This window comes from Gymnoscopelus microlampas (assembly GCF_963454915.1).
Source record: "Gymnoscopelus microlampas genome assembly, chromosome: 22".
NCBI classification, from domain to species: domain Eukaryota; kingdom Metazoa; phylum Chordata; class Actinopteri; order Myctophiformes; family Myctophidae; genus Gymnoscopelus; species Gymnoscopelus microlampas.
In genome coordinates, this window is record NC_139959.1 from 7,020,901 (window position 1) to 7,045,096 (window position 24,196).

Sequence of the window (24,196 nt, forward strand, 5' to 3'; positions counted from 1 at the left end):
ATTCTCCATCTCCAAACACTTGTTTGGAGTTAGTCATATCTTTTAGTTTTAAGTGGATTCTGTCCATCACTCCAAAGAAAGAATTTGCCATGTCCAACCACTCATAGCTTTAACACAGTCATACGTATTAGTTTTAAGTGGATTCTGTCCATCGCACCAAAGAAGGAATTCTCCATCTACATCCACGTGTATCTTTTAGTACATTTCATTCAGTCACTCAATAGGGCATAGCAGTTCCTGCCCACTTCCTGGTGCCACTGCAAAATACTCAATGCATTTTTCCCATTGACTTTTCCAAAAATATTTATATCAATTAATTTAAGCCTAGAATCAAGCTATCCAGGATCCTGGTGAATCATGACCATAAAACGTTTGATTCTGTGATAAAACTTTTTTGAAAACGGCAAAACAAAGGGTATTTATTAAATATAGTATATCATATCATTAAATATAAAAAAAAAAAAATCACAGAAAAAAAGGTTTTATGGTCATGATTCACCAGGATCCTGGATGGCTTGATTCTAGGCTTAAATTAATTGATATAAATATTTTTAGTGGTGCCAACCGCTCTACACTTGACTTTGTCCGTATGTACGTTTGAGCTTGGGATGCGCACGGCACACAAGCAACACATACAAACACACGCACACACACACACACACACACACACACACACACACACACACACACACACACGGACTTGGACATTGCCTATGCCATCTCTCCTCTCTTTGGCCACACGTGCCACTGCTTATCAAAGAGGGGTCCAGGGACCCCCAGCGTATGTTATGTCCGCTCGCCCGTTTAGAGCATAGACTGTAAAAAAGAATGGACAATGCCACTCCCCTGCTTTCTACAGAACGAAAATGAAGCCGATAGTTCAGGAACATGCATTCCTCCATCGTTAATATATACAGTTGGCCACGTCCGGAACTCAAACGCTATTGGTTGAGACCAGACACGTGACCAGCGAACCGGAAAACACCCCCAAAAATGCTATTGGTTGGGTAGCTTGTCAATCAAGAGCGGGGGCGGGGAATGAATGCTATTGGTTGTGTAGGTTGTCAATCAAATCATCCCGCCCCTCCTGGAGCATAGCCTACTTTATCGTCAATTTTAGAATAAATGGGACCATAATTTAGCAAAACGCATATCATGATGATTGAAAGGAGACTTTAAACTAGCAACTGGAAGCATATAGAATTTATGACAATTTTTATTACGGTAAGAAAATCTAGTCTAAAGTTTGTCAAAAACCCATTCACTTGCGCTAAAATAAATTCTTTCTGACACTTCAGGTCGGCGCAGGCTAAAACAGCGCCACTCTGGCCATTCATAAGCTTCCGTGTTGGCCTCATCGTAAATATCCAAGCCTTGCCCCTTGGTTTAGAGCACGGGACTTCAAACAGCTATAACTTCGCAGCATGCCACCAAGTCCTAATTTGATATGTGGACTTAGACCACCAATAGGGACGAGCATGAATTGCTGAAGTTATCAAAGCGGGCTCCAGGGACCCCCCCCCCCCCGTATGTTATGTCCGTCCGCCCGTTTGAGCACGGGATGAGCACGGGATTCTAAACAGCTATAACTCCACTTTGCAGCATGCCACCAAGTCCTACTTCCGTATGTGGACTTAGACCACCAATAGGGACCCGCATGAATTACTGAAGTTATCCAAGCAGGGTCCAGGGACCCCCAGCACATGTTATGTCCGTCCGCCCGTTTGAGCCCGAGATGAGCACGGGATTGTCAACAGCTATAACTCCAGTTTGCAGCATGCCACCAAGTCCACCTTTGGTATGTGGACTTAGACCACCAATAGGGACGCGCATGAATTGCTGAAGTTATGAAAGCGGGGCCCAGGGACCCCCAGCGTATGTTATGTCCGTCCGCCCGTTTGAGCACGGGATGATAAACAGCTATAACTCCAGTTTGCAGCATGCCACCAAGTCCAAATTTGGTATGTGGACTTAGACCACCAATAGGGACCAGCATGAATTGCTGAAGCCCCGCCCCCTCTGTCTTCCCATTGGCTGGCCTTTAAACAGCCATAACTCACGTTCGCAGCTTGCTACGGAGTACAAATTGTGTGCATGGACTAAAACCACCAATAGGGACAAACTGTAATTACTTCAGCCCCGCCCCCTCTGTCTGCCCATTGGCTGGGCTTTATACTGCCATTATTCCAGTTTGCAGCATGCTACCAAGTTCAAATTTGCTAAGTGGACTCAGACCACCAATAGGGACGAACTGAAATTAGTTACGCCCCGCCCCAAAGGCACCGCTTCCTTCACACAGGGTGTGATTTTGGAAAAGTCAATGGGAAAAATGCATTGAGTATTTTGCAGTGGAACCCGGAAGTGGCCGCAACTGCGATGCCCTATAGTGACTGATCTACCTCTCAACTAATGATTCATGGCAGAACAAACACACCATAAGAGCCTGTGCCCGCCCCTTATCACCCGGCTGATAAGGGGCGGGTGATACTCGAACATAAACAACAAACAAAACCCTTTCATTCATAAGAACATGGAAATACTTTCAACATGCCAGCCTGTCTCCACTCATCTTACAAAGACACTTCTGTGCCAGGCCCCAAGATCACACACTGGAATATCAATGTCAAAATCAAAGCCTGTGCAACATAATTTATTCTATCAAACATCAAAATGCGTAAATGCAGTATATGCAGGCACTAATAAATCCTTTTTCACACAACAATGGACACCAGACAACTTGTCTTGATGAGAGTGCCAGTTCTCATGTGAAGATGAACAGAGTGAATAATTCAATATGATGATGATGATGAGAGACAATTATATTCAGATTATATTTATACAAAAAAATGTCTTGTCTTTTTTGGTTGCCAATGCGACCCCAACAGCACCTTCCAGCACCTTCCAGTGACCCCACTTTGGGTCGCGACCCATAGTTTCAGAACCGCTGCTCTGCAGTAACTGCTTATCAGTATGCTGATAAGGACGCCACAAGTTCTTACTTATTCAATGTAATTGCTTCTCAGTGTCTCAACCCCAGGGAGCTGTTACAGGCCCACTGACTCTGTCATCAGCCCACCACTTATTCAGCCACTAGAGCAGTGGTTCTCAACCTGTGGGTCGGGACCCCCAGGGGTTCCCCAGAGGATATTTGGAGGCCCCTAGAGGACTTTAATGTGCAACATAGTTTGTTTTCACTCAACCGTAAACAAACACAAACCAATATACAGTATCAGTTTAAACAGGTTATCTGCACATTAATTACTTTTGTCCATTACTGCATCAACGGTAATGAACAAACTAATAAACTATACTATAAAAACTTGTTGGCCAAATTGTCAAATAAGAAAAGTTTATAAACCACTGCACTAAAGCAACGGCTCCCAACCCTCTCTGGATAAGGGCCCACTTGTATGCATTCTCAGAGCCTTTTTATTTTAGTGATCGATGAATCGATCGTGTTCCGGCTTGGATCAATGGAAGCAACGTTGTAAACTTCAAGTTCCTATTTATGGTATCTCAATGAAAGATACCGAGACAGAGGCTAATACAATCTTAATGCTTTGCCAATTATTTGGGGCCCACTTGCATAACCCTCGCGTTCCACAAGTTGGGAATTGCTGCACTAGAGTCATCCTCTAAAATGTGTGAAGAGATTGCTGACCACAAATGTCCTTTTTCAGCAATGCCCTTCTTCACCCTCACAGAGACACACACACACAGTTATAAATAAAATAGTTGTGCTGCAGATCTCTCCTGAACACAGAGACCTTGGTGTTTGGCCCAGAGACCTCAGTGTTTGACCCCAGATACCTTGGTGTTTGACCTTTGCCCACGGCTCTGTAAACTCATTTTGAGCAGATTTCTATGGCAACCCTGGAGGCAGTGGTGGGAGAAGCACTCAGATTTCTTACTTGAGTAAAAGTAGCAATACCACAATATAGAAGTACTCTTTTAACTAGCTAAAGTCCTGTATCAAAAATGTTTTTGTAATAATAATAATCAAAATCTGCAAAGTAATTTGTAACTACAGTTGTCAAATATAATTGTAGTGGAATAAAAAGTGCAATATTTCTCTATCGATTTTCTGTAGTATAGTAGAAGTATTGAAAAGAAGTATTGAAAAATCAAATAGTAAAACTCCTGAAAAAGTTATGTTCCACCTCTGCCTGGGGGAAACCATTTCTCATATGAAATCCACTTCCTTCCCACTGGATATTATCCCCACCAGATTCTTGAAGCATGCACTGTATATTGCAGAATGCAGACTACCGCTGGCCCATATATTTGGTCCATTATCCATGTCTCTCTGTCCACTGGCTTGTTTCCTCCCAGCCTTATAGAAAATTGCCTGGTTTCCACCACTACTGAAGAAGCCGAGACTGGATTCCCTGGTTTTCTATTATTTTAGACCAATTGCGTTCCATTTTTTATCCACATGTTTTGAAAATATTGCATCCACTCAGTTGATCTCTGCTATGAATTTGAATCGTGGTACAGCACATGCAAACAAACTATTAAAATCACAAATGATCTATTGGCCCAGATTCTGGGGATACTCAGTTTGAATCCTCCTCTGCTTTTGACCCTTTTGAGCATTCCATTTGAATGTTTAACTTTTTGACTGCCAGATCAATGGTGTAATAGTGAACCACTTTCACCATGAGGCATGAGGAAAAATGAGGCTTGTTTTGCCGTAAAGCAGGAGGAACGGAGATCTAGCAGAGATATGGCCATTTCACTGCAGGAAATAATCAGGAAGTAAACAAGCTTTCATTTTTTTAAGTGACGTAATTTCCGGGTCTGTCTCATCTAGTCTGGGAGGCATTGAGTCGGAGCTTGGACAGCAGGTGCGCGGCCACTGTGTTGTGATTCAAATCAACAGCCAATGAAGAAAAGGGGGCGGGATCCACATGCAGTGGGTGTTGCATCTAAATAGGATCGACGGGAAGCAATTTCCCCTTGAGAAAGTGCGGCCGCCATTGTTGTTTACTGCTGTTTGCCTTTTGTCGGACTTTTTAGACGAGTTGCACAGCTCTCAGACCGGTAAGAGGCGTGTCTGCTCAGATTCTGAGCGTAAGTTATATCCCGCCCACAAATACCAGGGCTCTGGCCCAGAAGTTCCTCGCCGAGAGCTGGCGAAAACTTCTGGGAACTCAGTGAAAGCATCATCCATAGGATAGGTAACAGCGACATCTAGTGGAAAACCACTGAAAACAAAAACTCGTAGTTGGCAGGGAAAGCCTTGGCAGAATTTGACGCGTTAACATGTCCATGGCAGGCAAAGAGTTAATATATACAGTAGGCTTACTCACTGGACCTCTATTACAACCGGAGGCATGAGTTTTTGATGAATTAAATTAGCTGTGTATAGGCTCTGTGCGTAACTCTAGTTCCCTTTTGCACTTTTCCTGTTCCCGGGTCAGTTTCTCATCGCTAAATTTGATTAGCTCAGCAGCAGATTTGGACCGGAAAGGTGTTGTGTGTCCAAATTCTGTCCAAAACTCACAGAATGTGGTATCTCTGGAGTCATGTGGTGATCAAGATGTTCAGTATCAGTCCGATTTTTCAGATTCCATTCGGATTAGCTATAATGACTGCCACAGTTTACGGGCCCTGGGTAGGCAACCTGGTCTGGTGGAGACCTGCACTCCGAGGAACACAGTGTTCTAGTGCTTTTATTATGATTTTGTTTGTTCTACACCTGAGGGATGTTAGATGTCACATAATCAAAGGGCCGTGTGTACTCAGAGTCTCAAAGGGCTCTGCACTAATGGGTTTTTTAGACTCTGGGGAGAATGGGAGAATGTCACTGAGCTCCACAACCCCCCCCCCCCCCCCACCCCCAGGGACCACTTACAAAAGTCAGAGCCATTTCCCATAGTATGAGGCTAATGGACACAAGCACACACATTTGCACATTCAGAGTAAATTACATACACATACACTGCGATGCGACATGTTGTGAGCTTGTACAGTACATGAGCTATTTTTGCTATTTTGAAACAATAATGGATTATCTTTTTTTTTTAATGTTTACCTACAATGACCATGTCCAAACTAGCAGTGGTGTAAAGTAACTAAGTACATTTACTCAAGTACTGTACTTAAGTACAATTTTGAGGTACTTTTACTCTGGAGTATTTCCAATTGTCCATACTTTTACTTCTACTCCACTACATCTCAGAGGCAAACTACAATTATTTGAAAACTTGAGTTACTAGTTACTTTGCAGATATATATTATTACATTATAAAACATACATTAACCACTTTAGCACTATTTTATACCTAGGCTATTTGAAAATAGCTGATCTACAAGCTCACAACGCGTCACATCGCAAATCTGCTAACGTTAACAACTTGTCAGTACTCAATAGCCAGCTACATAGAAAGTGTAGAAACTAATTACTAATTGTAATTAGTTTCTGCCATAACACGAGGCACTGCAGCAGAATGTATCTTGTGTTCAAATGCAAGGCAAGTTAAAATAAAGCACTTTCAAAGTCAGACTGGGGTTGGGATATACTGTATGTAATCACAGGTAACGGGGCGGGCAACGGGTCCATTGCTCATAATTGGTTCTAGTGAGCAGAGAGAATCAATAATAAGTAGACTCAGTACACTGACTGTAGAAAGTTACACTACAGTAAAGAACCTGGGGGTTATTATTGATTCTGAATTTAAATTTAATACACACATTAATCATGTTGCCAAGATTGCCTTCTTTCATCTTAGAAATATTGCGCAAATTAGAGCCTATCTGTCACTGGGCGATGCAAAAAACGTTGATCCACGCTTTTGTTTTCTCTCGGCTTGATAACTGCAATGCACTTTTTCTGGCCTGCCAAAGAAAACAACCGACAGATTACAGCTTGTTCAAAATGTGGCAGCAAAGAGTTGTAACTAAAACTAAGATGTGAGGACATTATTACTCCAGTTTTAGCTTCACTTCATAGGCTACGCTCCCGGTTGTTTTTAGGATTGATATCAAAATGCTTTTACTTGTTTATAAAGCTCTCAATGGTCTGGCACCTTCATACCTCTATGACTGCCTGTCTAGGTATGTTCCAAACCGCCCCTTAAATCTCTGTGCTGTCATTCATGTCTTTTTTTGCTATGTGTTTTAAGTTGTTTTATGTTTTTGCTTTTCTTTATTGTTAATTGTTTGTACTTTTTCCGTAAGCACTTGTGCTTTATTCTTGCTCTGTAAAGCACTTTGAGCTGCATTTCATGTCATGAAAGGTGCTATACAAATAAGGTTTATTATTATTTAACAGGTGGGTCGGTCTTGGATTGGATTTTGAGATAATCACAGGTAACGGGTCCTGTTCGTTACAGGATTCAGTTTAAGATGTTAATGTTTGTTTTTAAGTCTCTAAATGGGTTGGCACCAATGTACATATCAGAGATTCTACCTCCCAATAACTTTACAAGGGTCTTGAGGTCTGCTGACCAGTCATTTCTTCTTGTCCCACAAACAAGGCTGAAGGCCAGGGGAGACAGATACTTTTCCGCTGTTGTGCCCAAACTGTGGTACTGTATGATCTTCCACCCCATGTTAGAGCGTCTCACGTCTCGCAAGCTTACAAGTAACAACTAACAACTAACTAACAACTAAAGACAACTAACTTGTACTCCTTGGCTTTCGATGATTCAGACAGAGAGTCGCTGTTTCCGTTAGGCAATGTGTCTATGTGTTGCACCCTCTGTGTTTTTTTCATGAGTGTGGTCGTGTTCTTTAAAGATCTATATGTCCTATATTGTAGTGAGAAGTGATCAAATGTTCTAAAAGGGCAAGACAGTGTTTGCTGGCAGGCTCTTGTGTTTCACCATTGTATCAGCCTTTTAATCTGAGAGATGGAGTTCTTACTGAGACCAACTGGAACGGCAGTCACTTTAAGAGAAGCCATAAACAGCCCCTACCCCCATGACTGCTCGCTGAGGCGCACACAATACTAATGGCTCTGCCCTGCCTGTGTGCCTTAAGAGCACACATTATGGGCACTCAGAGGCATTAATTAACATATCGTCGGTGTCGGGTGTAAACCTTTTACGCCCAAAACCGTTTCTTCTCACGGGAAAAAAAGAACCTGTAGGCCTACTACAATGGATCCAATGTAATTATTGTTAAGTCATAAGCATACTTTGCATTGGTTAAATATTGATAAAACCTGCAGACCGCCACTTTACTGCTTTCGACCTGGCATCGCTATTGAGTCTATGCGCGTGACATCATCGTACCCGGAAGTTATGCGGGAACGCCTACTGAGTGGCAAAAAAAACATCTTTCTGGCCTTGACAGCCCATACATCCAAACAGAAAAGTACTATCTGATTGTATTAAACAACGTTAAACTCAGCAACATTGCAGCTGTACGGAAAGCTTGAATTATCCTCTTTCTATCTGCACATTTTTTATTTGATAAAAATCCTAATAATAGACATGTTATGAGCTACTTCCTGTCAATATATTCTGTGCAGGTGATTCTTTTTCTAAGTGTTGGAGTTTGGAAGCTCTCGTTTTTTAATAACGCAACGTCCTGCTGCCTCCTGCATTATGTGCAATTTCAAAACAGGTGGTACGCAGAACCGCTGAGTGATTTCCAACGAGCGCTTCCAAACCCCAGCACTCCATGCTGCTCAATGTTTTGCCACTCAGTCTAGCTGAGGGGGGGCGTGTCCCGGTGGAAAAGTGATGCATGTGCATACTCTCTATCGTATTTATGGCATGTCACTAAATTAACCCGACCTGAAGCCGGTTCTACATGTCTCCTAAACTAAATCTCAACAGTATTCTGAAAAACTTATGTTTCTATATCTATATCAGTGTTGCTCAATCTTTTTCATGTCAAGGACCCCCAAAAGTATATGTATTTGGCCGCGGACCCCTCATCAAAATATTTTGTTCCAGGGACCCCCAGAAGCAAAGATTTGAATTAAAAATGTTCGCTTTAAAAATATATATATTCAAAGATTTGCACACATTTTCACGATTTTTCAAAAATAGCAGATCTAAAAGCTCGTAGCGCAGCACTCGGTGCCGTGCTATGAGCTTGTAGATCTGCTATTTTTGAATAGCCCAAAGTGTAAAAATAATGCTTTTTAGCTCAAATCTAAAAATGACACAGTTCTAGGTCTTAGTAATGGGTTAAGAACATTTTTGAGGTTGTGAGCTTGTAGATCGGCTATGTTTTGCTACTTTTGAAGTATAACATTATTTATTATAATACATCATTTAAAATGAAAATATGGAGATACAAAGTTTCTGCTCGACAGCGATGACATGTCTATAAATGGTTGCGGCTGTGGAGCACCTTGTCACAGCACACTGCCACGGTCCAATGGACAGAACGGAACTGCGGCTGGACCATGATTGGGCGATGGGACATCTAGCACAGCACCGAGCCTCCTACGCAGTGGGTCTCAAACTTTGTAGACTGAAAGAGCGAGCCCAATCGATGGTCTTGAAGGGCGGATCCAAACCCAGGCGCTGGATTCCTGCGCCGCTTCCTATTGCTTCACCAATCTTTGTCCCCGCCTCCCCTCCCCTCCCCCCGGCCTGTGCACGGAGCACGCTGACTCTGCACTCTGATTGGTTAGGAGATAACAAGGTCCTAAGACCATCGTTCCTGCATGGTTCGCCCAGCCTTTTTTTCTTTTGAAACAAAAAAAAAAGGCTGGGTTTCCGAGGCTACAAACTTTGAGACTCATGCCAAGGACCCCTGAATTTGAATATATTTGGCCACAGACCCCCATCTGAAAAAGTTTTGTACCAGGGAGTCCAGGGACTCCCAGAAGAGAAGACTTATGTAAAAAAAAAATCTAAATTATTCAACATTTTCCAAAATATTTACGATATTTTTCAAACCACCCCAACTTGGGAGCAACAGGAGGTTGTTGGTTTATTCACAATCTTTGGATGTGGTCCGCTACTTTGAACTGAGTCGCGGCTCTTAACTCATTCAGTGCCAAGCTTATTTATTCATGTTTATGGAATTTTGGCTCTGAGTGCCACAGCCAAAATTCATTGTAAAAAAAAAGTGCTTAGGAAGCGAGATACAGCCTTTTTAAGTTATAGGTTAAACAAGGAGTGGATGGAGCAGCAAATCTTCAAATCATCATATCTTGGGTTCTGAACATGTTTTTCCCATGTTTTTTTTTTTTTTATGACGGATTTGACGGATTGTGGCGCTCTTACGCAATCGCCAGCCTAATCACTTTCTGCTTCTTTTTCCTTGGTCGGTTTCACTGTTTTTTAAAATATGCACACTTTGCAGCTGTTGCACGGCTAGCTCTTGTATCCCTCTCATTATGTTTTTGAGCTCCTGATTACATTTGTTTCCCCATTTTCGACTTGTAAACTAGGTGAATGAAATCACTGTTGCTTTCAGTTAGAGTATGGCAGCCTGAATGTGCTTCTCGTCGATGCGGATTTGCGGAAATAATATGAATATTACGGGGATATAATCCTATACATAATACATTGGAAATTTAAAAAAATATCTATATATACATTTCTAAACCCAAAACCCCCCAAAAAAACCTGCCACTGTGTGGGACTAAACACAAAAACAACATATCAATGTCACTAACAAGACACGCCACAACGTGCAGAATTACTACGCGCAGTCTGTAGGCCACTTCATACTGCTCAGCACACATCTGCCCCCTCGCAGCATAATTAACACAAACTCACAACATTACAGTCGGCCATGTTGTTCCTTAGCGTCATCGCGAACCACCGCCCAACGAGACCCAAGTGAGGTCAGACAACACACTCCATATTTGGGCATAGCTCCATTGGGAACATCTCCTATTATGGCTTTATATAACCGCCCAACGAGACTCAAGTGAGGTCAGACAACACACTCCATATTTGGGCATAGCTCCATTGGGAACATCTCCTATTATGGCTTTATATATTATAGAGACCAACAAACACAAAGCACCGCGCAGCGGCTAGGGGGGAGGGGCGCGCAGCGCCCCGACCCTCTAGTATATATATATTTATATTATATATAATAGCAGATGCATTTACTGTATATGTAATATGGGCGGCTATTTAATTTATTAAAAACATAAATTAATGAACTTAAATTGATTAATAATGAATCTCCTCCTGGAGGGGCCCCTTGCGGTTGAAGTCCCATTTATGGGTTCACATAACCCAACAACAAGCCTATGCAAATTACGACACTGCTGGAGAGACATGACGTGATAGATGAAGCAGGGGGGGGGGCTGGAGAGACATGGTGTGGTACAGTAGATCAGGGGTCTTCAACAGGGGGTCCGGGACCCCTAGGGGGTCCTCAAAGTTACTACAGGGGGTCCGCCAAATCTTTGTGTGATAAGATTTTTTTGTTTTTTTGTTTTTACTATTATTTTCAAATTATTTTCAAATTATTTTCAAATTATTTCCAAAATGTTTTTGTTTTTTTTCCAAATGTTTATTTATTTTTTATTTATTTTTTTACCTAACATTAACCACTTGAACCCTAACATCCCTTTTCTGAGGAGAACTTTAGCCAAAAATAGCCGATCTACAAGCTCACAACGCCTCGCGTGTGAGCTTGTAGATCGGCTATTTTTGGCAAAGAGGTATAGGTGTAGAGGGAAAAAAGAGCAGACCAAATGAAATAAAAAAGGTTTAATCTGAAACACAATTTTAAACAATATAGAGTAAGGGGTCCCTGCTTCGTCTCTCTCTCAGCTAGGGGGTCCTTGGCCTGAAAACGTTGGACGCTGGACATGGTGTGGTAGATGAAGCATGCCTCGCCGCGCGGGCCGTGGCACCTCATGTTTATTTATGTCTGAGTGTTACTGTAGATCTGTCATGCACTGTGTGGGGGCGTGCTGTACCGCGGATGTGCTGCTGCTGCTGCTGTGTCTCTGACCTGCGATGCCGCACAATAGCGAGCTGGAAGGAGGGGGGTTTTCTCTGCACGGCTGAGCCCACGTTCTCTGTGTTTGTGTGTGTGTGTGTGTGTGTGTGCGTGTGTACGTGCATGCGTAAGTACTTATAAAGCACCTTTCAAAACATAGTTACAAGGTGCTGCACAATCAACCACAATATAATAAAGTTAAAACAAGTTACGTACGGTAAAACTTCATGAGACAAAGTCCTGATACGAAACAAATGGGTTTTTAACATACTTGCTTCCTAATGTTGTTTAAACCAGTGGTTCCCACATTTTTCCATGTCAAGGACCCCCAGATTAATATGTATTTATCCACTGACCCCCATCTGAAAATATTGTGTGCCAGGGACCCCCATACCAGATTTGTGTTGATACATGTTTAAAAAAACTTTTTCCCCCCAACATTTTTGGTAAATAGCAGATCTACAAGCTCACAGAGTATCGTGGTGTGACGCGCTGTGAGCTTGTAGATCTGCTATTTTCAAATATCCTAGTTGCTTCTTTTGGGCTTGTTTTCATAGACGTGGCCGCTTGTTTCTCTTGCAAAATCTGAAAACACACTGATTACCTGCATTACACCTGCAGACTGCTAGGTAGGAAGTGACCAGATATCGAATGAAGCAGCAGCAAAGGGCAACGGCGCCACCCTGGAGAAGGGCCAGGAATAAGGTGAATAGGTTACATGACTGTCTACCCGGGTGCAGACCCGACCCGGTCAGCATACACTTTTACATAATGACTCATGGGGGAAAGATTAAATATAGAGAGAGGTCGCTTGTTAGCGCATCATTCTGCTCTGTTAGCTCTCTGGTCCTCTCCTCCTCCAAGCTGATCAGACAGAGTCTCGCTATAGTTTGACCGCAAATCCCTCCGTTAGTGTCAAAACCCAGAGAGCAGCAATGAGCAAAGAAAATGCTTTATTAATAGATGAAAGGCTCCCCTCCGGAGAAAGAACATGTGGTGGTGGAGTTGTTGCGTGCCGGGTTTCAAGGTTCAAAGCGCTCAGGCGCGCTGGTTAGGAACCCTCTTGAAGATGCTCTCATAAACAGAGGAAATCATTTATACTGGATATTGTGTGCACACAATTAAACTGCCTTCATTTTCGAGCTTCTTCAAACATGTGCATAGAAAGATTCTGCAGCATTCTTGTTTTTTGTTTGACCCAGAAAAGCTCCGGCAGTAAAGAGGATCTGGAATAATGTTTTATCATTTTATTTTTCCATTATAGCCTGATAGTAGTACATGCTGGCTCATGTTTATAGAGTGACACATGTGGGTTTTATTCTTCTTATTTTCAGTGCGTCACTTTGTACCGCACGCGCTGCAAATGCCTTCTGATTTAGAAGGCATTTGTAGAATCGGCCTCAAATATTTTTTACACAATATAAAATACAGTGTCCAGAACATATGTCTAGTTTGTCAACCTGTGGACATTTAGAACTAGAACAAAATAACATATTTCTAATAGTCAATAACAGTATCGTAAGTGTCCTGTTCTTCCACAAATAAGCTTCAAGTAGGAAGGGGCCAAACACCCAAACAGCATTCGTTTTTAGTATAGGCCTACAATAAAACAGAAGAGCTTTGAGGAACCCCGCAGATAAAAGGAAAACAAATCCCCTAACTGCACAGAGAAACCCCTGTCTGTCTGGTATGACTGGTACAGTACCAATATATGGCGGTACCTGTAATGCCTACACACTGTTAAAGTCATGAGAACAGGATTCTATGAGCCACAGTGTCGGAAGAACAGCAGAGCTACACACATTTGCAGTAGAAATGATAGTTAATAAAACATAAAACTCGCAGTAGAGTTGTTTCAGTAGCATAGTTCGGTTTGAAGCCAGACTGAAACTTGTCATGAATACCATGATTTGTTAAAGAGGACTGTGGTTGAACATTAAACTGCTCTTTCTCTCTCGGGCATTAGACATAAATGGTATAGCTGAGAGATGGGACTAATATTGGAGAGAATGGAAGGAGCACATTCTTTCGTTTTGATTAAAGGCTGCACCACATCATGTTTTTTTGTGTGGCTTTTTCTGCCTTTATTGATAGTATGCAGCAGATAGACAGGAAATGGGGATAGAGAGAGACGGGGAGTGACACACAGCAACGGTCGTCTGGATCGGGATTAGGTGCCCGGACCGCTAGGTCAGCAGTCCGGGCCTCACATCATGTTTAACCACTTAAACCCCAGCATCCGTATTCCTCTGGGAAAACTTAAGCATGCAGAATATAGCAGATCGACAACCGCAACTAGTTGTGAGCTTCTCGACCGGCTACGTTCAGCCAAGATATTGAATGTAGAGCGAAAACGCAAAAGTCTCGAGTATAGTGTCCTGAGGGAATCCACTCAACAACGCATACGTAAACGTTAAGTGGTTATAAAGGCTGCACCACAGCATGTTTAACTCATTAAGACCCGAGGCCGATTCTAAAAATGTTTTCTAAATGCATTTTTTTGAAAAAGTGCAGAGTGCTGCTCAAATTTTTTCATGTCAAGGACCCCCAAAATTATGTATTTTGTAAACATTTTCACGATTTCTCAAAAATAGCAGATCTACAGGCTCACGAAGTGACGCGCTATGAGCTTGTATATCTGCTATTTTTGAATAGCCAAAGTATAAAATAATGGTTCAAGTGGCTAGAATCAAAAATGATACAGATGCTTTCCCGGTTTTAATGGGTTAAAATCAGCTGGGACCCATCCTGAGCTGAGGCAGGTATTGATCAATAATAAAACACTTGATCCAACAGAATCGAAAAGTTCTTAGAGAAGACGAGAGGGAATGCTATGTGAGGGGCAATTGTAGCCTCGCCATAGGCCGTAAAAGAATATGGACAACGTTACGGCATTGGTTTCTATAGACCGTAAATTAAGCCTATTTTCCGCGATTTGAAATCCGCCATCTTTCTATTTCCGGTCCGAAATGCAACCGGAAATTAATGCTATTGGCTGCAACCGAAGCGAGGGCGGGTCTTCGCTCGGTAGAACTAGTAGAAGCCCTAGAAACATACCCTACTTTAGCATTAATTTAAAAATTAATGGGACCATAATTTACTAAATCTTATATCATGATGATTTAAAAAAGACTTTAAACTAGCGATTGAAAAAATAAAGTGTTTATGAGAGGGTTTACTAAGGTAATAAAACCAAGTGTAAAGTTCGCCCAAAACCTGATTGACTTCTATTGAGATTATAATGTATTGCAACCACCGAAGGTGAAATAGCAACATCTGCTGGGCCATTAACGGGAACAGCAGGCTGAACGAGAACCCAGTAGTGAGCTTCAATTCCAGCGAAGTGGGTTTGCCCCTTGAGCCTCGCAGATGCTTGACAACATCTGAGACTGAGGAGAGAGATACGTAATGAGTATACTTTTGCAGTGTTGGAAAAAGTGTTCAAATGTTTTACTTAAGTAAAAGTATCAATACTGAAATCAAAGTACTCTGTTACAAGTAAAAGTCCGGAATTAAAAATGTACTTGAGTAAAAGTACAAAAGTATTGGTATAAAAAGGTACTTAAAGTACCAAAGGTAAAAGTACTAAAATGTTTGAAAATTGCAGATCTACAAGCTCACAACGCGTTGCGTCGGCTAAAGTGGTTAATATATGTTTCTCGGCTATTTTCAAATAGTCTAGGTATAAAATACGGCTAAATTGGTTAATCTATGTTTCATAATTATTTATATCTGCAAAGTAATTAGTAACTAAAGTTTTCAAATAATTGTAGTGGAGTAAAAGTACAATATTTGCCTCTGAGATGTAGTGGAGTAGAAGTAAAAGTAAAACATTGGAAACACTCCAGTAAAGTAAAAATACCTCAAAATTACCTTTAAAAAAAAGTAATGTACTTGACCACACCACTGTACTTTTTGGTATGTTGAGTACATTTTTATTTCAATACTTTTTTACTGTAACTTTTTAAAGAAAAAAATAAAATAAAAGAACACAACAACTCATACAGATAAAGGTCCATTCATAATTGTGGAGTGTTAAATATTGATTTGGTTTCACTGCAAGAGAGAATCTGAGTCATTAGTGAAGAAATCGCAGAGAAAATGAAAACGAGCTTTTCTAATGTGTTCTAAATGCATTCAGCAATGATACGACCAGTTATTTGGATTTATATGCGCATTAGTTGTGCGTTATTGCTTATGTGCCGGTGTACTCCACTTTCTGTGTGTGTGTGTGTGTGTGTGTGTGTGTGTGTGTGTGTGTGTGTGTGTGTGTGTGTGTGTGTGTGTGTGTGTGTGTGTGTGTGTGTGTGTGTGTGTGTGTGTGTGTGTGTGTGTGTGTGTGTGTGTGTGTGTGCGTGTGTGTGTGTGTGCAGGTGCGCAGTCAGTCTGAGGTACTGTGATAACTGAGGTTGACTGGGAAGCTGTTGCATCAGACTGCACTGTTAGAAGGGCTGGCATCTCATCAAAGAATAGGTGCATTGCCTCACTCTCTATATGCACAGGCACGCACACGCATTTTTACACAAACACAGTCACACAAACATACACTGAAACTTGACAAAGTCGAAAGGGATCACTTAAAGGAGCACTTCACTGACTTTCAACCACATCTTCATACGTATATGGAATGGAGCAAATCTGTCTGGATTCCAGGCTGTGTGCTAGTGGGACAGTTGTCAGAACACTTTGGATGGCAGTGGCTCAGGAGGCCCTCTTGGACTCTGTGGCTCCTCGTGGCCTCATGCTGAAGTGTTCTTGAGCAAGACACTGAACCCCTAAGTGCACCTAATGAGCAGTTTGGTGTGTGAATGTGTACCGTGTGTGACATGTAACAATGTTACACTGTGGGTGCGTGCGTGCGTGTGTTTTAAAGTGCATTTGAGTAGTCAGAAAGGCTAGAATAGGCAGTAGGCCAGGGGTCTTCAACAGGGGGTCCGGGTCTCCAAAGGGGTCCTCAGAGTTACTACAGGGGGGCCGCCAAATCTTTGCGTGATAGGATACTTTTTTTTACATTAACCACTTGAACCCCTAGCATCCCTATTCTGAAGAGAACTTTAGCCAAAAATAGCCGATCTACAAGCTCACACCAAGCTTGTAGATCAGCTATTTTTGGCAAAGAGGTTTGGTGTAGAGGGAAAAAAGAGCAGACTAAGTACAGAGTGAAAGGTCAAGTTTACTAAGTATTGAAGTGGTTAAATGTTTGAAAAATACACATTAACCTGATATGATTCCAACATACACTCAGTGCTGTCAAACAAGTCTACGAAGCTATCTCTGAAATCTATGAAAAAGTTGTTTCTGCTACATAATGTTCATACATTTTCCCTGCTTCATATCTCTCTCAGTTAGGGGGTCCTTGGCCTGAAAAACATTGAAGACCCCTGCGCTAGGCTATATAAATGCCATCCATTTACCATTTTACCACGTTCCCAACCCTTGTGGCGAAGTCTCGGTCGCTGAGTCACGCCAGCACTTGACAAAATCTATTTGATGGTTGTTAAAAAAGGAGAAGGGGGGCCTGTCATCGTCCTGAGGGTGACCGTAGAGCAAGAGAAGGCAAAGACTTGGACTGTGGCATTTAAAGTGAAATGTAGCGAGAGAAAAGAGAGAGAAGCGGAGGGAGATGATAGATGAGTCACGCTCTGTATAGCTGCCTGTTTTCATGGATGTCTGCCAGCTAAACAGGCTTCAAAGTCCTGGAATGAGCGTGAACAGTTGCAAACTCTGATTGCTAAAGCTCCCATTGTTGCTGTGTGCGTGTGTGTGTGCGTGTGCGTGTGTGTGTGCGTGTGTGTGCGTGTGTGCGTGTGTGCGTGTGTGCGTGTGTGCGTGTGTGTGTGTGTGCGTGCGTGCGTGCGTGCGTGCGTGCGTGCGTGCGTGCGTGCGTGCGTGTGATGTGTGAGGTCCAAATATCCCCTTAAGAATATAGTATGTTATTGTTAAATATTTTAGGTTTACATTTAGGAAAAGTTTCTAGTATGCATTTCTATAGCACTTTACATTCACACATAGTGTGAATGTCGGGAGGTTCAAGTGTCTTGCTTGACACTAACCCAGGCGGTGCCGGGGATCGAACCGAGAACCTTCCAATTCCCAGGTGGCTGCTCTGTTAGAGTAAGGTCAGTTATGCCTGATTTATGTTGTTGTGCACGGTTGTCCCACACTGAACGTTGCTGCTCTGCAAGCTCACAACGCATTGCATGTGTTGTGAGCTTGTGAATCTGCTATTTTCAGTATGCAACACCGATGCACAACTGAGTATACTGTAACTCAGACTTTACAGTTAGGATTAAAATGGCCAAAAAAAGAGGTAAAATGGCATTCATAAAATAAAATTGCTGCCCTAAAATGTATATGTCCTCGGAAGTATTGTAATACCAATGTGTTTGCGCAAATGTGTGTGTTTGCGCGTGCATGTGCATGTGTATGTGTGTGTGTGTGTGTGTGTGTGTGTGTGTGTGTGTGTGTGTGTCTGGCAGAAGGCCTGTTTTGGTGATTTAGCGTGACAGAAGGCTGGGTCCTCACAGGGGAAAAGCAATCATTTTCGTTAAAGCCCTCGCAATCACAGAGACATAAAGCACATCCCTGTTAGTTTAAGAGCCATGGGAATGGATGGCAGCGTCTGGGGGCCCATTACCAAGAGTGTGTGTGTTTGTATATTATATATAGGGGTTGGCAAGCGCAGTGCGAGGGAAGCTGTTCCCAACGCTCAGCGATGTCTTGCTTTACGGGCTGTGTCGAGCGATTTGGATATCACGTTTCCACTAATAGGGTTGTGATCCGGCCATAGAGGAACCGGAATTGGTTCCGTCACATTTGGAACCATTTCCGGAACCGGTTTATCTACACAGTCAGAGCTGGTATGTGGACTTCACGTCTGCTGTACAATTACAATGATGGTGGTTCTCAAGCCTTGTAATTTCAAGGACCCCCATAACTCAGAGAGTTTACAAATGGAACCTGTTACGGGTCCATTTGGTTCCATTTTGTACACTCTTAGAGCTACAGACCTGTAAGGGTCCATTTGGAACACCCCCAAGTAAACCAGAGGGTCCCTGGACCTCACTTTGAGAACCACGAATATATATGCACAATAATATGTATGCGATGATTGAATTTGTGGTTATCAAAAAAGATAATGAGGGCCAAAAGTATATAGATTTTGTAAAACATAGGAATCGTTAAAGAGAACCGCTAAGGAATCAGACCGTTGTTGTGGCGGTACAGTACCTTATTGTTATGCCGGGGTGCCAGTCAGAGTCTTAAGCCCAGTCCAGACCAACACAACCACTTGCAACAGAATCCTAAAGCTGGGGTTTGCAACTTGACAATCTACACCCAGGCGCCAAGCTGCTACCGATTCCACAGTAACAAGTTGAAAGATTTGCTCCTCGGAGCACAGGTGTCCGCCAGGCCAGGTACCTTATTGTGGGCCAGCTAAGTTTGGAATCCAGTCACAGGTTTGAAATAGGCGGGGCTTATTTGGACAGTTGCGTAGTGATCCAAGAAATTAAAGGGGAAATACTTTTTTTATTGTATGACCTACGGTTCAGGAGTTATAGGCCAAAACGTGAATCTGCCTGTTATGGCATCACCATAAAGGCCGATTTGAAAAATGTAGGGTGGCATATCATCCTTGGCCTCGTGTGAATGTGCGTGCAAAGTTTCACGGCAATCGGACGCTGCGTTCATGATTTGAGGCATTTTGTTCAAAACTAGCATACTTAAGCCAATCTTAGCCAATCAGGATGGAATATGAAATATCTGACAGTTCCGTCTTGATCACATGACTATAGAGATAATGTGTACTGATTTGCGTGATTTTTGGACAAAATCTGTGGGAGTAATATCTTGTTGTTGAAAAAAACGGCATCCTGGTGGCGCTATAACAGGCCGATGTGAAAAACTTGGGGCAGAGGTTCTGCTCTGGCCTCCAGGGCGTGTGTGTGCAGAGTGCACAGTGTGTGGACGCCGATCGGTCCAACTGTGTTGGAGATTAGCTGTTCACAGACAGATGGACACGAGGACGGACACACACACGGACGGACGGACAGTGGCGAAAACATAGTCTCGGCCACGCCTTCAGCCTGGCGGAGACAATTAGCCTATGCGATAACAGCAACAGATGGGAACTCAGTAACTAAACTCAGTTACAGACACATCAAGGCGAGGAGTAGAGATAGTTTACTGTTTCCATAGCACTTCAACCTATTATTGTCTCCTAGTTATGGACTATTATAGCACCACCAGGGGGCCACAATAACCTGCCTGACCTGGTAAACCTACGCAGCGTGTGTGTGTGTGTGTGTGTGTGTGTGTGTGTGTGTGTGTGTGTGTGTGTGTGTGTGTGCGTGTGCGTGCGCATGTCTGTGAGAGAGCGAGAGAAAGAGAGATAGTTTCTCTGCTATACAACGTGCAGAATTCTGTTCGGTGACTTTGTTGGATTAGCTCTTTAAACTAGGTGTTATATAAACATTGTAATTCCTCCAAAAGGCTGATAAGCAGTTCTTCTTGATCCTCAGTCCAATGCTCTGCCGCTGTTTCTGCCACTGTCTCTCCAGAGAGAGCTGTACACACTCGGATTGGTTGAACGTTTGATAGCTTCTGAGACGTTTTGATTGTGATTGAACAAGCAGAATCACTTGCGACAAAGTGAGCCGCCTAACCTAACCTGAGCTGCAACAGGGTGATTCAAACCACGGCAACGTTCTGCAACGGTTTCGTCACATTGCGTTGCATTGGTCTGGACTGGCCTTTAGTCCGACGAAAATTAAAGCTGACAGCCGCCGTGCAGTACGCATTTTAGAACCCATTTACAAATCTGTGCACGGGTGTGGTTGTGTGACATAGGGAACATCCTTATCCACTTAGTACACCTGACCCGAGCTGGTTCTGTACTTGGTCATGTGTCGTAAATGGCTTGTAGCTTGTAGATTGGCTTTTATTTTGTGTGACACTCTAGTAGGGCTTATGACGAAGTAGGGCATTAACTGCCAGACAGCAATGATATACTCCGTTGACACGTGATGTATTGTGATGTATCGTATTGCCAGATTCTCGCCAATAGGTCTACACAGGCCAAACCTGTGCTCACAGTACAGCGTCATGGCATTCAACCCATTAAGACCTGACGGCAATTTGTAGAATTGGCTTCAGGTCATAGCTGCTCATAGCGTGGCACGAAGCCAATGCTAAAAAAAATGTTTTACACAGATGCTTTCCCTGTTTGAATGGGTTAAGTACAGGTGCGTTAGGGTTGTTAACTGCACGACAGTGGATTTGTTAGGCATTAACAGTTGTTGTTGTTGTTGAATTGTTCTCTCTTTCTCTCTCCCTGCCAGGAGTGTACACCTTCGGCCTCTTCACGGTGGACATCTTCGTCAACGCGGGCCAGGTGGTGACGGGGAACCTGACGCCCTACTTCCTCACGGTGTGTAAGCCCAACTACACCGCCCTGGGCTGCCAGCTGGCCGTGCGCTACATCAGCCACCAGGAGGCGTGCACGGGCGACCCGGAGGACATCCTGCGCGCCCGCAAAACCTTCCCCTCCAAAGAGGCGGGGCTCAGCGTTTACGCTGCGCTCTACCTGGCCGTAAGTCCGGCTTCTCTTCTTCTATAGAGCAGTGGTTCTCAAACTTTTTCATGCCAAGGACCCCCAAATGGACACTTATTAGCCCGCGGACCCCCATTTGAAAAGATATGCCAGGGACCCCCATAAGAGAAGATTTTTTACGGCTCTAGCAGTGATTTTCAACCATTTTAATTTCAAGGACCCCCAGTTTGACATGCATTAGGGCTACAGACCCCCATTTAATGGCATTTCTATCACTTGGACAGCAATTTATATTGTAAAATCTATGTCAATTTAACTCTGAGAGTGTACAAATGGAACCAAATGGACCCGTTAGGGTCCATTTGGTTCCATATGTACACTCTCAGAGTTACAGACCCATAAGGGTCCATTTGGTCCCTGTCCATCATTTAGCTGGGGACCCCCTGGAACCCCCTCAAGTACCCCTGGGGGTCCCCGGACCCCACTTGCTATAGAGTGGTCCATATGGATGACGTATTTCTGTAGTTCGGGGAATCATAAGTACTAGACCATACCCGGTCGACGCATCCGTGGGGGGATATGCGCACATGATCTGGCAACCCGGGAGGCAGTTCGTCCCATAGCTGGGCAGGCCCGTAACCATGGCGACAGTGTTTGACACAAAAACGCTAATAAGAAGCTGAGATTTGGTGAAATTGAAAAACGGGCTTCACAGTTAAGTTCAGATGGTAATGGTCAATGGCTGTGTGCAAAATCAGAGCAATTGCTCCAGCCACTGAGGAGAACCGGGTAGCTTCACCTACTCACTCACTCACTCACTCACCACTGCAGACGGACAGAGGTTACTAGAATTATAGTAGGATACTATGTTAGTTCCATTGATCCAAGCCAGAACACAATCGATTGATTGATCGTTACAAGAAACACGCCCTACAAATGCACGGTGTGATGGCGTGTCATGTCCCCGTCAAGATCTGCTAGTTTAATTTAGCCACAGTTTTTTTTAAGACACGTAAAAGCTTACAAAATGGAAAAGTGGGGTATTTACTAACATATTTTATGTCGTAAGACAAAACGTGAAATTCCCTTATACCTTTGTTTACCACCACCTTAGTTCAGGCTTTTAACCACAATCCCCTTTTAACCCATTCCAAAAAGTCGAAAGACTTTGAGAGAGAGAAGTGCAAAACGCTAAGGTTTAGCGACTCCAACCGTCAAATCAAATCAAACCAAATAAATCTTCATTGTCACATCACATAATATCGGTGAAATTCTTGATTGTGCAGAGCCATCATTGCAGTTAAAAGATAGAGAATAGGAGCATGAAAGGGGAGAGGAGCGGGGGGAGAGGAGACACATAAATTAAAGTGCATGATATAACTAATCTGCATAATAAATTAAGGGGAAGCATTCTATGTATCTAAAGTGCATAATAAAATAGGAGTCAATCAATTGCCACTGTATTGTGTGAATGGGATAATGGATCGCATGGATGGCATACTTTGTGGATGAGAGAGGAGATAATGGTGTCATTTCATTCTGTCTTTTCTGTGTAAAACAGCCGGAATGCAAGCGTGCTCGTTTGAAAGAAAGGCTGAGTGAATTAACTGATTATTTGTCCCCTTCTTTAAAAGAAAGGACACCATTTATGAATGATCGCAGTAATGGATGTGTGACTGAATTAATAGAAAGATGAATACAAATGTATTCATTGGTGAATGAATCAAAGACTGGGTGAAAATGGGATGTGTCACTGTGTCCTTGCTTGAAAAAAGGAATGTATGTTAAGGTGCTTGACGATGTCAAGACTAAATGAGAGGACGTTTGTGTGCATAATGAGGAACGCGCTCATATCCTCGAACAAGGCATATTGTTGAACCTCAGATGAGGGAGAACACGCACATCCAAACTAGGGCTGGCCGATATGACTTGAAATAAATATCACGGTTATTTCAAACTTTTGCCTTGATAACGATTAGCTTGTAGATGGGCTATTTGCTATTTTTGTACGCCACCATATGTACAATGAAGTATAATATAGGGTTAATCGATTTATCTTTTATAAAAAATCTATTCAAATTAGTTCGTGTCCATTTGTTATAAGAAAAACATTGCTTGCTAATAAAAACCTTGCTTCTCGATTATTCTGTTATAAGTTGGTTATCGGTATAAGAATCGATTTTGATATAAAGGTAGGGTAAAACAAAAAGTGTTTTGTAAAAAGGTTAAAGCTGATAGTAATCATTGTTATAGACTCTATAGAGTGTTTGTTCAGTAACAGGAGTCTCCCTGTCTCTCCAGCTCTTTATAAAAATACATTTCATTTTCAGGCGGGTGGACACATTTCAGCCAATCAGGAGAGTCGAGAGTGTACCCATTTATCAGCTTCAATTTTATGGTATATCAGTTCCAATTTTGTCTGCTCATTTCTTTGTGTCATCACTTCCAATTTAACTTGCTTATCCTGCATCTTGTGTGAGTTATCTCTCCTGATTGGACATCCCGACCTGAAAATGCATTTCTGTTTTCTAAAAAAAAGCTGGAGAGACATGGAGAGTCCTGTTACTGAACAAACACTCCATAGCAATGAGTACTATCTGAATATAGAGCTATTTAACACCTATTTTAACAATAACATATCACTTACCCTAGCTTTAATTGCCCAGCCCCTTATCCAATCCCAACGAAGGCAGGTGCTGAGTAGAAAACTTACAAAAGACAGAAACAACTACGTATGTATGTACAGTATGTATGTATGTACGG

General features: G+C 42.7%; 1 protein-coding gene across 1 annotated transcript in view; it reads left to right on the top strand.

The window, feature by feature from the left end:
- Positions 1-24,196, top strand: part of LOC311038960 (phospholipid phosphatase-related protein type 5-like) — a gene marked incomplete at its 3' end in the record, with an annotated part of 127,915 nt that overhangs the window by 62,919 nt on the left and 40,800 nt on the right. Inside the window, exon 3 of the mRNA XM_084048591.1 lies at positions 21,222-21,472. Coding sequence (XP_083904717.1) covers positions 21,222-21,472 — 251 coding nt within the window. The remainder of the gene's footprint in view (positions 1-21,221; positions 21,473-24,196) is intronic.